This window comes from Alligator sinensis, unplaced genomic scaffold (genome assembly GCF_000455745.1).
Source record: "Alligator sinensis unplaced genomic scaffold, ASM45574v1 scaffold465_1, whole genome shotgun sequence".
NCBI classification, from domain to species: Eukaryota; Metazoa; Chordata; order Crocodylia; family Alligatoridae; genus Alligator; species Alligator sinensis.
The window spans coordinates 46,482-64,551 of record NW_005841979.1 but is presented as its reverse complement, the minus strand read 5'-3'; the positions used below and the strand labels follow the sequence as shown (position 1 = coordinate 64,551).

Here is an 18,070-nt window from a genome sequence, read left to right as displayed (position 1 = left end):
TCCAACCTGTAACAGATCCACAGACCTTTTAGTAAATTGTGCGCACATCCATGGATAGAATTTGGCCTTAAATGTTTTTTGTGTTTTGGACATAACCTGAAAGCCTATAGTCAGACTTACAGGGGTGTAGGTTGTAGCTGACTTTACCTCCATTGAAACCAGTGGGACTTAGCCCTGTATAAAGACTCCAAGATGGTACCTGAGTATGCTTTAACCCTTAGGACTAACTAGAGTCTTAAGGTATTTTATGCCACCAGGGTCTAGAGTAGGGGTTGGCAATGAGTGTCCCAGCATGTGACCCACCAAGTTTCTGCACCCCACAAATTGCAAGAAGCATCCTGAAGCTCGCTGTGCTTTTGGACATGTGGAGAAGCTGTGGCAGCAGCAGGGTCTGTTCTGCACCACATCTTGGGCAGCAGTTGTAGTGGAAGTGACTGGGTCAAAGGTGTCAGCATGTCCTTGGGCAGCCTGGCACATGGCATAAAATAGCTTTGGGATGCATGGGGGAACTGCAGTTTCTGTCCCAGTGCCTCCTGCTGCAGGTGCTGCCCAGAACGTGGTGCAGAACAGACTACATGCCTGCAGCTCCTTCTTATGTCTGGCAGTGTGCTGCACTTCAGGATGCTCCTCACAGTCTGGTGTGTCCCAAAGCTTGCTGGGTCACATGCTGGGAGCAACTGTAACGGCAGGATCTGGAACAGGGGCTCTGGCATGTCCCTGACCAGACAGGGACTGATGGAGTAGTCAAGTAATTATTCATATAAGGCTGTGCTTGCTAGATGGCAGCTGGTGGGGATGCTTTGTGGGTAGGAACCTGTTTTGCTGGGGCTTGGGGTACAGAGTGGGACCTGCCTTCAATCAATGTATGGGCAAGGGCGCTATGCCCCACCTCCCTGTGAGTGTGCAAGGCTGAGGACTGTTGCCCTAGAGCAGGGGTGGCCAACCTGTGGTTCCGGAGCCATATGCGGCGCTTCAGAAGTTAATATGCGTCTCCTTGAATCTTTGCACAAGCACATGGTAACCATCTTCCATTTGGACACACCTAAAGATTCAAGGAGATGCATATTAACTTCTGACGAGCCACATGTGGCCCCAGAGCTGCAGGTTGGCCACCCCTGTCCTAGAGTGTTCAGGGGAAGTAGGATTGCTCTAGTTGGTGCACCATTAGTCTTTCCCACTGCTGAGAAACTGCAAGGACTTGGCACAAATCAAGCAGTCCTTATACTTGTGTTTTGTGAAGGAGTCACCCACTGTCATATCGCTGTTGGAGATCAACCCCATAATAAATTATACACTCTGGCCTTTTTCATGGCTGATCTATGTTTGATTTGGCCTTCTGTTACTGAAAGGTTGCTGATGCCTGTTCTAGAGTATGATGGTTGGAGAATGGAAAGCCTGTTGCCACTAGAAAGGTGTGGGGCCAGTTTAGGGAATGCATGTAGTCATTTTCCCCAGGATTCCCTCTTCTTTCCTCTGGTCTGCTTGAAATAGTGCTCCACCCCTCCCTGCTGTCAAGGCCAATCTATCTCACGTAGACATGAAGTAGCCAGTTTTGGGCAGCAGTTTTGGACCCTCCATAAATTGCCATACCCAGAAGTAGTTGACAACACACTTTGTTACTGTTAGTGTGACTGCCTGTGGTGCTACAGGTGAGCTAATTAGCCCTGCCTCCCAGAAGGGAGGTTTCATGACAGCATGTCATAGGGATGGCCAGTTAAGGATCAGGTTTCCAAATTCAGGACAGAAGTCTTGTTTCAGGAATTCATTATTGATGCAGGAACATGGTTCTAAAACTTGAGTCCATGACATACTAGACAGCTGAACACTTTATACAAGGAAGCACTAAGGATGTATGATGCATTGTGACAGTTGTAGTCAATCACCTGATGCAGAACCCAGCATGTTAGTTGATGAGGCTGCCAGATCATGGGTAGTGGGTTAAAAAGAGGAAGATGAATATGCACTGGGTTTTCTTGGCAGCTCTGGGGGAAACAAATGGAGGGTTTGGAAAACAAGGAGCTTTTCATGTGGAAAAAGGTAGAAGGAAAGAGCAGGAAGAGCTGGGGTCCTGGAGAGTAGTGGAATTGGGTGCCCAAGATGAGTGGTCGTTCCTTAAGGAGACGATACTCAGAGCCCAAGCGGTGACAATGCCAATGAGAAGCAAAGGGGGCAAGAGTGCCCAAAAGCCCCCCTGGCTCACCAAGGGCATTTGGGAATGCCTGATTGCCAAAAAGGAGATGTACACCCAGTGAAAGGGAGGGACTATCACCAAAGGGGAATATACCTCCACCGCTCAGGTCTGTAGCGGGGCTGTTAGGAAAGCTAAGGCAGATACGGAAATAGGGCTAGCATCAAGGATAATAAAAAGTCCTTTTTTTAAATACACAGGGAGCATGAAGAAGGCACCGGGTAATGTGGGGCCCCTGCAGGTTATGTTTGGCAATCTGGTGGTTGCACCAGAGGAGAAAGCAGACCTCTTTAACAATTTCTTTGCCTCCATTTTCTTGTGCAGGGATCGGACTCCCCTACCGAGATTCAGGATAGACTCAGGAGAAACTCCGCCAGGCCTAGGGTCAGGGAGGACCGGGTTAGAGAACTTCTGGAGGGGCTGGACATGTTCAGATCAGCAGGTTCAGATGCTCTCCACCCCAGGGAGTTTAGGGAATTGGCAGGGGTTATCGCGGGGCCCTTGGCATGGCTTTACGAGCACTTGTGGTGCTCTGGCCAGGTGCCGGATGACTGGAAGAAGGCCAATGTGGTCCCCATCTTTAAAAAAGGGAAGAGGGAGGACCCGGGCAACTATAGGCCTGTTAGTCTTACTTCAATCCCGGGGAAGTTCTTTGAGAAGATTATCAAGGAGCACATCTGTGATGGGCCAGCAGCGGGGATGATGCTCAAGGGCAACCAGCATGGTTGCATTAGGGGCAGGTCCTGTCAGACCAACCGGATTGCCTTCTAAGTTCAGGTCACAAAATCACTGGACACAGGTGTTGCAGTGGATGGAGTCTTTCTGGACTTCAGGAAGGCCTTTGACACTGTCTCCCACCCCATTCTCATTAAAAGCTAGGCAACTGTGGCATTGATGCCTACACAGTCAGATGGATTGCAAATTGACTGAGGGGTCTTACTGAGGGACAGGATACAACTGGACCTGGACAGGTTATAGGGGTGGGTGAATGAAAATAGGATGGGATTCAATACTGACAAGTGCAGGGTGCTGCACTTAGGCAGTAGGAACCAGCAGCATACCTACAGGCTGGGGAACTCCCTTCTTGAAAGCACGGTGGCAGAAAGAGATCTTGGAGTCATTATTGACTCCAAGATGAACATGGGCCGACAATGCGAGGACATGGTCAGTAGGGCTAACCGTACCTTGTCGTGCATCCACAGATGCATCACAAGCAGGGCCAAGGAGGTGATCTTCCCCCTCTATGCGACACTGGTCAGGCCACAGCTGGAGTACTGCATCCAGTTCTGGGCACTGCACTTTAGGAGGGATGTGGACAGCATTGAGAGGGTCCAAAGGAGGGCCACTCGCATGATCCAGGAACAGCAGGGCAGACCCTATGAGGAAAGGCTACGGGACCTGAACCTGTTCAGCCTTCGCAAGAGAAGGCTAAGGGGGGACCTGGTGGCCATCTATAAACTTCCTAGGGGGGACCAGCAAGGATTGGGAGAGACCTTGTTCCCCCGAGTGCCTCCCGGAGTAACAAGGAATAACGACCATAAGTTTTTAGAGAGTAGGTTTAGACTAGACATTAGAAGGCACTACTTCACAGTCTGGGCAGCTAGGATCTGGAACCAACTTCCAAGGGAAGTGGTGCTGGCTCCTACCTTGGGGGTCTTTAAGAGGAGGCTTGATTTTTATCCGGCTGGGGTCATTTGAGCCCAGTTTTTTCTCCTGCCCAGGGCAGGGGATCGGACTAGAAGATCCCTTCCGACCCTACATCTATGAATCTATGAAGAAACCATCCACATAGCAGCTATTTCATCATGCAACAGCCAAGCATGCAATCCGCTGCTTCTGTTAATGCCATAAGATAAAATGGCCAAGGCAAGAAATGGGCCCAATATCAGAGCAAAAATAATGGAGTATTTTGTGCCAGGTAAGAAGGACAATGAACTGGCTAGAAAACAATCAGCAACCCTAGGAAACCCAACGGGACATGTAGAGAGAGCAGTGACTTTGGTATACTTGTATCTCAGTGCTCTAATTTGTAATATATTTAGAGCCTGCATGCCAGAAAGGATTGGCCATTGCAGGCAGTAAGACTGAATACAGTATCGATTGTGCAGAAGTGCAAAATTCTCAAAGATTTTCCTTGATCATTTTACTTGAAATATATTCTATTTTCATTTACATGCTTTCTTGATGTGATTATAGGGAAGCATAGATATTTATTTAGCTTTGTTTATCTAAGGGAAATTTACTGGTATTGTAATTTAAATCTGACATTGCAAAAATTTCATTCTTTTATGTAACTACTTTGGGCAGAAGCTTTTATTGCATAATTGTATGACCAGGCATATTTTTATATTATTTTTATTTGGCAACAGATATATTTAAGATGCTGCTAAAAATAAAATGTTGCCTTTTTCAGTTGGGTATGCATCCCTTTGTGATATCATCAATCAAGAACTTTTTGCTCCATGTCGTGCCTATGTAAACCCAGGATTATACTACCAACTGTGCCGTTTTGATGCATGTAAATGTGGAAGCAGCTGTTTGTGTAACGCACTTGCACATTATGCCTATATCTGTGGCAAACATGGAATTACTGTTGATTTCCGAACTCATATTTCATCCTGTGGTGAGTAACAATTGTAGAACTTGATTAATTTTAGAAATGTGAATTCAATAAGGATGATAGTTGTATAAAGCACAGATTTGTTTTAGTTTGTATTAACCACCGTGTTTGGATGAAACACAGTGGTTGTCCCATATGTTTTGGACCAGCAGGCCACTATTTACCCTCTATTCCTTAATTCCGTTTGTAATGGAAAGTTGGGGGGTGGTATGATCTGTGAACAACTTACTATGGCTTTTTGGACTGCTATTGATTAGAGGACCACAGTTAAAAAATCTGATTTTATACAAAGTGAATACACACAATATCAGCTGCATTGCCGGGAATGTCAAGTCTTGCTGTGGGAGAGTTACTACACAGTATGAAAAACTTGCTGATTTTAGTACAGCTACAATAACTGACCCCATAATTCAGGTACTGAATAGAAGAACAGTTACTAAAAGTACTGAATTTGAAGGTTTTTAAATGCAAGCCAAGGAGGTTTTTTCTCCTGAAATAATTTGAGCAAAGTTGTTTTGGAAGTTTTAGAAAATAAGAGAAAAATAGATTACCTTTCCTGCTTTTCACCTTTCATTCTTCTTTTATTTTCATTCTACCCTTTAAATTTTCCTCTGTTTGGTGCATATACCCCCTGGCACGTAAAAGATCTAAGGATATAAATTGTAATTTCTTGTCTCTGTCCCTTAATACTTTTGTTTTAAAAATGAAGAATTGGAGCACAGAAGAGCCCATAAATCTCAGAGAAGCACAGAAAAGAGACTTGCCTTGGATTACATAAGAATTTAGGGGCAGAACAGGGAGTTGAATCCAGATCTCGCAAATCCTGGCTTGATGCCTAAACCACTGGACTCTCTTTTATGTCATGGAAACCTCAGTTATTAGAAATACATTGAAAATACTTTATACTAAAAGGAAAAACATGGAAAAGTATCAGCAATTCAAAGAAACATCTTGCATTTAATAATTTAAAACTTCAAGAATTGTAAAGCAAAGTATTTTCTTAACATGACTGTAATCTGAAATTTTTTGTTTTACCTAAGAATCTTGTGGGCAGAGCTTGGCATAACTCTTTGGGAAATATGGGAGATTATATCTCGCTTGGTTATTTCATACTGTTTTATGTTTGTCAGTGATATTATTTCAATTCAACATTTTAATGTGTTCTTCTCCCAGCTGTAGTATGTAACAGTGGCATGGTGTATCACCATTGTTCCTCTACCTGTGAACACTCCTGTGCTTCCCTTTCTGCCCTGAATGTCTGTGGACCTGAATGTGCTGAAGGATGTAATTGTCCTGATGGGAAGTACTTTGAAGAGTCAGTCAAGTTCTGTGTGCCACTGTGAGTCACTTTAAATTGTAAATTGTACACTCTAAATGTCTGTATGTCTTTGAAATATGACTTTCTGTTGTAGCTCATATGGAGATGTTAGGTTGCATAATATTTTAATAAAATTATTTTTTAATATTAAAATATAATATAATATAAATATTTAACAATATTAAAAATAATACCTTTATGTGCCTTAATAGTATAGCCTTGCCTCAAATACTGTGTGCAAAAACGGTTCAAGATCCAAAGGTTCATCTGAATCTAGCCTCCCTCATCAAAAAGTCTCAAAAAAGAACTTGCTGGAGGTGGTTCAACTTTTTTAGAAAGTGCTAGAAAGGGGAGGTGGCAAATAAGAAACCTTGTATATGAAATATAAGAAAAAGTGTGATTCCTTATCTTTGGGAAGACACAAATGAAAAGGATCATGATAGAAATATGTCAAGTATATAAAATCGGTCAGAAATATTTTCTTATAATAAAGACTAGGGGACTTGAGTTTGATTAAGAGATGGAGAATTTGCAGTCTACAATCATATATACTTTTACACACAATATGTAAGTAGGCTGTGGGATACATTGCTATAGGAGGTCATCTGCTGTTTATATGGATATTGGATATACCCAGAATTGTAGTTACTGATAAACAGTTTGGAAAGGAAAATAAACCTTGTACATCAGGGCTTTACCAGAATCTTTACTGTTAGAGATAAAGATGAAACATACTCCAGGGACAAACTGGCTCCCAAATGATGGCTGCAACAGAAGCAATGCAGACAAAAGATCAAGTTTGAGGAACTCAAGGACCCAATCAAGTGAGACCTCTTCTACCACTGCCTCAACAAAAAACTCCCACACAACAACAATGAGAGAACATCAGTAGCACTCGGGGAGCATTCAAGTTCACCATCAGCAGCACCTGTGAAAAGACACTTTTGTTCTCTACCAGAAACATCAAGACTGGCTTGAGAATGATGGGGAGTTCCAAGAGCTGATTGAGTTGATCTAAGAGTTGATCCAAGGCTTTTTGTGCTTAGCAGAATGACATCAACTCCAAGCAAAGAAATTGAATCACCAACAAGTCAAGGCCATAGGTATATTAATGCACAGGTCAGTGAGGTCCGGGTCCAGGGAACCCTGCCAATTGCTGGCCCCTGGATGCCTGGGTCGTTCCCCTCCCCCCGCCCCCGCCCTGCCTGGGTTTCCTTGGAAACGGCAGTTTTCCCCTTGTAGGTGGGCAGCAGTCTAGCCTGCAAAGGGTCCTGCTTGGGGTGTGGCAGGTCACGGTGCTATGCTACCAGAAGTAGTTTACTGAGTACAGCACATGGATCCACTCGCTTGGCCATGGCCTGGCCATGCCCACCAAAATGAATGCCTGCCACCCCCCTGCTTGGGCCTGGGGGCATGGTGCAGTGGGGAGAAGAAATGCCCTGAGAAGGATTGGCTGGGGCAGAGGGGGGAGGTCCTGTGAGGGGAAAGTGTGTGTGTGTTCGTGGCAGGCAGAGTGTCTTTGCATCTGTGTGTCCATGTCCAGAGAATGTGTGTGTGTTCATGGTAGGGAGTGTGTGCGTGCATGCGTGCATGTGTGTCCATGTGCATGGCAGGGAGTGAGGGTGCCCCCAGGCAAAAGCAGCAGGGTGGAGAGACCTGAGTTGGCAGTAGGCAGCCCTCATCCACCCTCACCCTGTTGGACTCTGCTCTAGCCATGGGGGCAGGGGTGGACAGGCAGGGAGGAGAGGTGGACATGTACTTCCTACCCCCAGCCCAGCTGGGTCCACCCAGCCTCCCCCATGGGGCATGGAGGCCCGCTCGGCCCTTGGCAGAGGCAGCACCAGGAGGGGAGGGGTCCCCCCCCCCACCTGTCCAGCCCCCACAGAGGGAGGAGACCTCCAATTTTGATTGCCCAGGGGACTTATAAACCTTAATATTCCTCTGACCGAGGCTGTGATATGAAGAACAGATGGCAGGAAGACAAGATGAAGGAGATTCAACATCTCGATATCTATGCTATGCATGGTTTTTCCAATGCCACCAAAGCCATCTTCTGTCTGAGCATAAGCACTCGGCGAACAAGCTCTTTCAGATCTAAGAATGGAAGAGATCTAATCAAGGAAAGGGTCTCAATACCTGTTGGAAGGAGCATTTTGAAGACCTTCTTTGTTGATACTCTCTTGCTGATGAGAGTGCTCTCAACTCCATCCTACAACACCCAGTCAGAGACGATTTTGGAATCCCTCTAACTCTTGATAAGGTTAGGAAAGCCATTAAGCAGAAGAAGAATTACAAAGCATCCAGAACTGTTGGAATCCTCATTGAAATATTCAAGCCCAGGGGGAGAGGCGCTCAATCAGAGCTCCATGCCCTCATCTTAATGATCTGGAATGATGAAATCCCAAATGACCTTAGGGATAACATGATTGTGACAATCTTCTAGAAAAGAGACAAGACCAACTGTGGAAGCTATAGAAGGATCACCTTGCTGTCCACCACAGAAAGATCATTGCAAAAACCCTTCTGAACAGTCTCCTTTCACTTGCAAAGAACTCCTCCTGGAATTTCATTGTGGGTTTTGGGCATCAAGAGGCACAACTGACATGATCTTCACTGCTTACCTGCCAGCTGCAGGAAAAATGCTGGTAACAATAGAAAACTCTCTACATGGTTTTCTTTGACTACATGAAAGTTTTCATCTCTATCAACCAAGAATCACTGTGAAGAATCCATCTGAAGTATGGCTGCCCACGCAAATTCGTCACTGGCAAAATTCATCTTGTCTGCTCCTTGACAGTATGTGAGCAGTGGCTCTCAGTAACAGATCTATCACAGATCCCTTTGAGGTTAGGACGGGAGTTAAGCAAGGCTGTGTCATCACTCCACCCCTCTTCTCAATACTCTTTACCATGATGGTACATCTGACCACCAACAAGCTTCCAGTTGGAGTGGAGCTAAACTATTGAATGGATGGCAAGTTGTTTAATCTCAGCTGACTCTGAGCTAAAATCAAGACCATCCCCAACCTCAGGCATCGAACTCCAGTATGCTGATGGTGCCGTAGTGTGTGTTCACTCAGAAGCAGGGGTGGATTAATGCATAGGCCCAGGGGCAGCTTGACCCAGACAGGCATCCTGGCCACAGGCATCTGGGGCAGGCAGTGTGTGCCTCCTTCCCCCCAGCTGGGGCAGGACCAGAGGCTAGGGGACGGGCATAGGACTCTGTATGGGTTGTGGTGGCTCCCTGGGGCCATCTGTTGCTAGGAGACCCTATGGGTGGCCCTACTTCTGCTCTCTACAGTCTGTGGGTGGCTGCTGGAATGAGCACTGCTGAGCCAGGGCCAGCAGAAGGGCGGGCAGGCAGCTATGGGTGGCATGGAGCCCATGCCCTGGCCCTGACCAATCTCACAGTGCTGGGGGACTGCAGCCCTGGTTGCTTGACACCTGCCTGGTGGAGGGGCTGGGCCACATCGGGCCCAGCAGCAGCTCCTTGGTGAGCACAGAGGAAACCTGGTGGGGGGGCCTTCAATTTTTTATTTGCCCAGGGTCCTAATAAATGTTAATCTGCTACTGCCTTCAGGCAATTGTTAATGTCTTTACCAAGGCATTCAAGAAAATGGGACTGACACATAACATTCAGAAGACTAAGGCACTCCATCAACAAGCTCTTACTGAGCAATCCCCAGCTCTGGTAATTCAGGTTTGCAGTGGGACTCTGAAGAATGCTGAATATTTTCTGCACCTCAGAAGCCATCTCTCTCAGAAGGCTGACATCGATGAAGAAATCCAGCATTGCCTTACAAGTGCAAGTGCAGTCTTTGGACACCTGAGAACAGGCATTTGAAGATTGCAATATCAGACTCAACATTAGCTTTCTCTCACAAGCAAGCACCATGGGCATCAAGGCAATGATCATCCGATATCAACTTTGCTGTGCTGGTCACGTTATCCAGATGTCCGACTTTAGTCTTCCAAAGCAAGTTTTATTCCTCTAGCTCAGTTGAGGCATACCCTCAAGAGAAGAGCAGAAAAAGCCCTTCAGAAACATCCTGAAGGCCAGCTTGGAAAAAATGTAACATCAACATCAACTCATGGGACACTATCATTCAGGACCCCTGCAATCCCCCCCCCTCCAAGTGGAGTCAGAGTCTGCTGCAAAGATCTCAGTAATTTGAAACCTCTTGATGATAACAGGAGATGGAGAAGTGGGAGCTACAGAACCAGCATGTCGTGGCATGAATCAAGAATTTAGAGCCGCCCACTCCACACAGGAATATGTGCTCAAATTGCAGCAGAGCCTGATCCTGGATCAGCTTCATCAGCCATCTTCAGATCCACAGACAAAGCAATCATGGAAGACAATTGTCCTCAACTGTGGAGGAGTGTTGGTGGATGACTATAGGGACAGATTCTTTAGGTAATCCATTTCTAATCATTTGGAGAAGAAAGTGATTAGGAACAGTCAGCATGGATTCACCAAGGGCAAGTCATGCCTGACCAACCTGGTTGCTTTCTATGATGAGATGACTGGTTCTGTGGATGTGGGGAGACGAGTGGATGGTGGTGTACCTTGACTTCAGCAAACCTTTTGATACAGTCTACTACAGTGCAAGCAAGCTAAGGGAGTACGGGTTCAATGAATGATCTGTAAGGTGGATGGAAAACTGGCTGGATCATCAGGCTCAGAGGCCAGTAGTCAATGGTTTGATGTCTAGTTGGCAGCTGGTATCAGGTGGAGTGCCCCAGGGGTCGTTCTTGGTCCCAGTTTTGTTCAATATCTTCATCAATGACCTGGAAGATGGCATAGAGTGCACCCTCAGCAAGTTTGCAGATGACACCAAGCTGTGGGCAGTAGTAGATATGCTTGAGGGTAGGATTAGGATTCAGAGAGACCTAGAGAAATTGGAGGATTAGACCAAAAAAAATCTCATGAAGTTCAGTAAGGACAAGTGTAAAGTCCTGCATTTAGGACAGAACAATCCTATGTACCAGTTGGGGGCGGGCGCGCTGACTGGCTGGGCAGCAGCTTTGCAGAAAAGGACCTGGGGGTTACAGTGGACAATAAGCAGAATATGAGCCAACAGTATGCCTTTGTTGCCAAGAAGGCTAATGGCATACTGGGTTTCACTGGTAGGAGTGTTGCCAGCAGGTCAAGGGAAGTGATTATTCCCCTCTATTCTGCACTGGAGTATATGCAGAGACATATCTGAAGTATTGTGTTCAGTGTTGCCTCCCCCACTCCCCCCAGCTATAGAAAGGATGTGGACAAATTGGAGAGAGTCCAGCAGAGGGCAATAAAAATGGTTAGGGGGCTTGGACATGATTTATGAGGAGGGGCTGAGGGAACTGGGATTTAGTCTGCAGAAGAGAAATGGATTTAATAGCAGCTTTCAACTACTTGAATGGTGGTTCCAAAGAGGATGCAGCTAGATTAGTCTCAGTGGTGACAGATGACAAAGTAAGGAGCAGTGGTCTCTAGTTATAGCAAGGGAAGTTTAGGTTAGATATTAGGAAAAACTGTCTCACCAGGAGGGTAGTAAACACTGGAACATGTTACCCAGAGAGGTTGTGGAATCTCCATCCTTGGAGGTTTTTAAGACCCGGTTAGACAAAGCCTTGATTGGGATGATTGAGCTGGAGATGGTTCTGCTTTGAGCAGGGGGTTGGACTAGATGACCTCCTGAGGTCCCTTCCAGCCCTAATTTTCTATGATTCTATAATTATCTCTCATATGCCTTCTGCAGGGTTCTTGTACCCTCTTCAGAACCATTTGGCATTACCATGCCAGAAAGAAGCCAGTGAACTAGATGGACCTTTGTTAAAAATTATTACTATTCTTACGTGTAAATGATTCTTAAAGCTGTTCCCTGAAATCAGACCGTACCAAACTATATCTTGCTGTGTTCATTCCATAAATGGGAAGAAAATATGTTTTGTGAGGCTGCAGCATGCAGAAAAAACAAACAATTTGAAGATCAAAACAGGATATGGGTGAAATCCTGGCAAAAGTTCCAATGACTTGCAAAGGGCCAAAATGTCATTATTTAAATTTAGTTTGCACTGTAAATATAAATTAGTGAATTATGAGGCCCATGTACAAGGACTTGATAAATAAATGAAATCCAATACAAATAAATTTTGTTTTGATTATCACATGCATAAACTTTGTTTTAACAGATCTAGCTGCCGTTGTTATTACAAAGGCAGAACCTTCCAGTCTGGAGAAATCCTGCCTGTACCGTCAGGTTCCTGGTAGGTTTCAGTATTACAGTCCTTACTCTCTAAAGCCGTTTTTCTACAGGGAGAATCCTGTCCTTGTGTGGTTTTCCATGCGGAATCAGGGTCTAGTGGCTTGAGGGCCTATTTTAATTTTCACGGTTAGAAAAGGAAATCTTAAAATATATTAAATACAACTATTCTTAATTTAAGAAAGGACTTACAAAGGCAAATCAAGAGCTTAGTGTTGTTGAAGTTGTTAATATGTGAGAACACATAAAAGCAGGCACAAGTTAAGTCCTGTATGTACAGAAGCCTGGAGCATCTCAAACTATGTGTGAACTGGTCACACTATTGTTCTTGGAGCTGCATGTACTAATATACCAATCAGGACAAAATTCTTAGGAAATCTCCCCAGTGTGATTCCACCTCTCGAAGGATGAAAAATGCTTTGTGGGTTAACATACCATGTTAAGGTGTCTCAGTGGTGAAGTCCTGGACTCATCAAAGTTAATGGCAAAACTGTCAGGACCAGGATTTCAAGCTTGCAAGTCAAACCCAATTGGTTTATAAGTAAAGCTTTTTCTTTTTATTTTAAACTGCTAGTCTTGATAATCCACTTTGGGATTATTAGAGTTGAGATGGGTTCTTTTTGGTTTGTTATAACATTTTCAAGACTTGAAGAAGAATGTCCTGACTTCAAAAGCTTGTCATATAGTTGGTCCAATAAAAGCTATCGCCCACAAAAATCCTTGCTTCTCTTCAGTAATAAAGATATTTTGACTGCATATCAATTGTCCACTAAATTGATGTGTGAACCAAAATGCAACTCCGCTCATTCTTCTCTTGCAGTATCACCTCTACAATGCTCCAAATGGCTTTTTTCTTAATAGGACTAAATCATTCTTTTATTTTTTTTCTGAATTTCTGTTTTTGTTAAGGTATGAGTATTCTCTCCCAATTTTGCTTAATGAACAATTTCATAGCCTGGATTCCCTTTAATTGAAAAAGATGACAGGATTTTATTATATTACATTACCAATATCATAAAACACCTGGTTCCTGCCTCAATTCCAAAAAAGTGTTGGGCAGCTTTTTTATCTTTCTGGAGTTTAACAGTTCTTATGGAATTGTTTAAATTGGGTATTTTTTATAATTCTACATAATTATAAAATGTTAGAAAAAAACAGTTTCATGCACAGCAGTTATGTGACTTTTTTCTGGAATTAAGATTATTTGTTTGCTTTTTTTTACTCTAGCCAGTGTTTGAATGGAACAATGAAATGCACTGAAACTGCTACATCATCTGCAGGTGATTTATATTCTTGACTCCTTTTATAGTTTCACAGAGAAACTGATTGCCATTGAACATTCATTTTCCATATTTGCAGACATCTAAATACCATGACTGTCACAGCAGTTTCTATTATTTAAAGTTATTTGACCATGACTTAAATGATCTAGGAGCATAAGTCTTATTGACAGTGCAAATTGTACTAAGTCGCTTATGACAGGTACCTCTAAAAATTCTGTTTTAAGTCACAGGCCAACTTTTTTCAAATGTAGGGATATAAGGTTAGGCCCCCAAATCCATATTCTGGTTTTAAAAGAAGCAGTCTGATTATTCAGAGGTGCTGAGGAGGTTAAATTTCAATTGGACTTCTGATAGGATTTGTTACTTTCCAGAATTCCTGAAAAAAATTGAGCCGGTTAAGAGACTTATCTAAAGCATACCAAAGTGAAAGTTAAGACTCCTGTTGATTTTTAATGGATCATTCCCTAGATCTTGGTTTAGATATAATTTATAGGCAGACAAATTTGAAACTTCTAACCATACTTAATACCTTTTATGTAATTCATAGAATACAAAATTTAAAGTTCTACTTAAATAGTAGCATACCACAAACAATGTATGTTGCAATTTAAAAATACTATTTAAAATAATTATTTAATTAAACAGTGAACTAAAACAAACTTCAGTGTAAAAGAGCATTTGATCTTATTTAATGTGCATTTTATGTCTGAAGTTCGTGTGTGCCCTGAAGGAAAAACCTACTATGACTGCAGATATCAAGTGCCTGGTTTACCTGCAGCTGGCGTGAACTGTGAGACCTCCTGTGCAAATCTTGCTATGAACTTCAGCTGTGTTCCTCCCCCACCATGTGCAAGTGGTTGCATTTGTCCCCCAGGGTAAGTCACTTTTCAGTGTGTTTGTTACATTCAGAAGGATAAGAATAATTTTCTTTTACAGGGATGCCCTGCAGTATTGTCTTTTTTTTTTTTTTATTCCTTTGATAGCACTGTGCCTGAATATTCTTCTTTAGCTTTGAAACCATCATATTGTTAACTTACTGAAATGTAATGAAATAGGTGGATCTAAGATTTTGTAAAAGGGTGTGTGGCAGATGTGGCTAGGGCTGCAGGGGTTGTTGCAAAGCCCCCAGTTTCCAAGGCTGGTAAGACTCCCTCCCCCCCCCCCCCCCCCCCCCACGCGGGGCCCCCCCCCAGCCAAGGGGTGTTGGCCTTGGCTAGGGACTGGCTACCCACAGAGCTGCTCCCCTTTGGGAGTGACCTTTAGGGGCACTTGTACACATGATGGGGGTTTCATCCTCACTAAATTAAACAGGTTTATTAAAATTGATATGGTGTGCTTTAATTTATGTCACTGTGTACAAGTGACAGCTCCTCCTGCACCTGGATCAGCTGGGCAATGTGGTGGCAGGTCTCTCTTTCTGAGCCTCCTCTAGGCCTGGTGTGCCTGAAGATTCCCCACTAGCTTTGGATCTCCAGCCACACTTTGCCTTTCTTCCTACCTTCCATTCCCCCTCTGACCCCACCTGGTTTGAGCTCACTTTCTGCACAGATTCTACAGCAGACCCAGGTGTCCAGGGCTGTGGGGAGCTGGAGCTGCACAGTGGAAGGGTGTATGTGACTAGATCACTCCCCTCTCCCTCCTGGATCTGCTACTGTGTATAATGTTAATTTTCTTGTTCTTTTGAATACATCCCTTAATGAGGAACCTTATGCCTCCGTCTTCTGTTACGTAGAATCTTGTGCATCTCCCATTTTGATGTAGGGTGAAACTCCAAGAACACCCTGTGTTTATCCAGAACATCTGACTAGATATGGTACCTGTGGTCTTTCCTTTAGGACCCTTTGACTGATGGATTGAAGTGATACAAAACAGCTTTCGTAAAGAAAAGAGATATGTTGTTTGTTTAACCAAAAGAACAAAGCGCAACAGAACAGGATTTTTAAAACAAGAGGTCTATGTACATACCTGTGTTACTTGACTACTAGGCAGGCATATCTCATATCTTTCTGCCCTCTGGGGGCTGGTTTTCTATTTGTTCCCCTTAACTCTCTTTCCTGCCCTTGAGTGGCTGCCTTTTGAATCCAGCCACTGTTTCTCTCACTTTTATGCTTGGATAGCTGCCTGAAACCAGTTTGCTTAGCTCTGCAGGGGGTCCACCCAGGACATCAAAGGAAGTGACTCTCAAAAGGTTTACTGTAAAGTGTATATATCAGGATTCATTTCTTACTGCTCCACTCTTTCTTGAGTGTATTTCCTGGAAATCCTGTATATAGAAAGCATTGCAATAATCCAGTTAAGTATATGGGATTTGTAAATTATAAGTCCGTTCCAAATCTTTCACAATGATACACAGTTGATTTAAGTCTGAAGGGCCAAATACATAGATGTAAGTTGATGCGACTCCATCAGCAGAATGGTATCTGTTTACATCAGTGGTGAATTTTATTATTGAGTTTGGCAAAGCCACTTCATAAGTGAGTAGATCAGATCCCAATGGAGTTCTGATTAAAAATTCAGATGTATGAATTTTTACCCTACCATAAGAACTTGTCCCAGCCCCATCTTCTAATAACTTGTAACACACCTAAAAGTCTAAGAAGCAATGAGTATTCACTAGTCTTCTTTTAATACTACTATTCAAAAATGTGTATGTAATGAGCCCCAGGCACTGCCTGAGGGAAGGGAAGTGCTGGAATGGTGCTAGGGGCAGACCTTGCCCTACTGTCCCCTGTCCTCCATACCCTGCACCTTCACTGCAGCAGCACTAGCTCTGGCTGCAGGAATGGCAAAGAAGCAGTGGCTGCTGGTTGGTGCTGCTGAGGGATATATCATTTTTTTGCCATGGAAAAACTAAGGGTTTTTTGGCTACTTGTTGCATGTTGGCCCCCCCCCCCCCCCCCCCCAAACCAAAAACACTGGGGCCATCTTCCCCAGCAGCAGTGAACCTCCAGCCACTTTTCCTGCACTGTACATCACTGCTGCCCACAGCACAATACTGGCCATTTACCACTCTGAACTTACTAACTGTTCCTGCCTATTTCTCCGTAGGATTCATCTATGCTGCTCACTGGTTTGACCATTACTAATAGTTAATTTCTTGTTTAGAGCATTAAAAATGCGTTATTCCCTACAAGCTGTCAGCATGACACTTGCAACAAATGAAACTGTCAAGCCACCTGAACAGTGTTATGAAAGCTAGCATGATATTTCCACACACCCCCCGCGCCCCCAATTTAAAATCAAAGTTAAAAGCCCCTATATAGGATTACACCCTTCATAACTAGAATAGATTACTTGATCCTTCTTTTCTGATTAATAGATGAAAGGAGACCAGTCTGAAAAGCTGAAGTACAATTCTCCATCATCATAATTCGCATCAAATCACAGGGGATCAAATGTGATGGTACTTGGTTTGTTTAATGAAAGAATAGGCATTTATTTTGCTGTTAATATGAAAAAAACTAATTATTAAATTAGTGCTCTTACTGCTATTAAATTATAAGCTGCTGACAGATGTGGAAAAAACAAACAACCCTTTACCTGAAGAAGAAGCACGTTTGTTGGACCTGGCTCTGCAATGTCTGTATAGATTGGATGCTTCAGCAGGGCTTTTTGGCACTTTTATCTAAAGCTGATTCAATAAGCTATTTGATACAAGTGCCAACAAAGCCCCACTAAAGTCCCTGATCTATACAGACATTGGGCAAGCCAGGTCCAACTGATGCGATGCCTCTTTTGGGGCATGCGCTTGGCTCATCATGGGGGTGTGCCAAGTTTAAGATTTTTTTTACATCTGTAAGCAACCATGTTGTCCAAACATAAATAGATCAGTTAGCTATTTTGTTCCTAAACCACTAGAAATGAACAGTGTTCTCTCCAAAATATTTGGGTCAGAAGTTTCTCGTTTTGCATAGAGAAAATGTTACTAATAGGTTTCCCGATGCATAGTTTATATGTAGCGAGCCTGCAATACCGTTTAAAAAAGGTAATTCTCTCTCTGTGAAGTAAAGTGCCTCTCTACATGGGGTTAGGCCTTGTGCCCTGACCTTTTCTAAGGCAAAATATTCTGGTTTGTTCACTCTAAGAGCAGGTCCGAGGCTTCAGTACCTTACGTATTAATTAAGAGTATCCAGTGGATCTAATTGGGTCTTCCTTTGAGGACCCTGGATTGAACGGCCCCAGTGACAATTGGGTTAAATGACTTAAAAAACATTCTTCTTACAATTGAAAATGCACAATACTACAACTTTGAGGCACCAGTGTTGATTCTAATCTATATATGTATGGTGTGGAACAATAGGATCTATACCTCAGATTGTGTAATAGTTATGCCCTCAACTTTTTTTTTTTTAAGTATTCTATTCATTTTTTAATTCTTTTCCACATCTTCTATTCTGAGACCTCCTTCCTGACA

At 43.6% G+C, this 18,070-nt stretch overlaps 1 protein-coding gene across 1 annotated transcript in view; it reads left to right on the top strand.

The window, feature by feature from the left end:
• The window catches only part of OTOGL (otogelin like), a gene marked incomplete at its 3' end in the record, with an annotated part of 101,685 nt that overhangs the window by 42,139 nt on the left and 41,476 nt on the right, over positions 1-18,070 (top strand). The window contains exons 19-23 of the mRNA XM_025200934.1: positions 4,602-4,811; positions 5,982-6,147; positions 12,303-12,377; positions 13,601-13,653; positions 14,369-14,531. Coding sequence (XP_025056719.1) covers positions 4,602-4,811; positions 5,982-6,147; positions 12,303-12,377; positions 13,601-13,653; positions 14,369-14,531 — 667 coding nt within the window. The remainder of the gene's footprint in view (positions 1-4,601; positions 4,812-5,981; positions 6,148-12,302; positions 12,378-13,600; positions 13,654-14,368; positions 14,532-18,070) is intronic.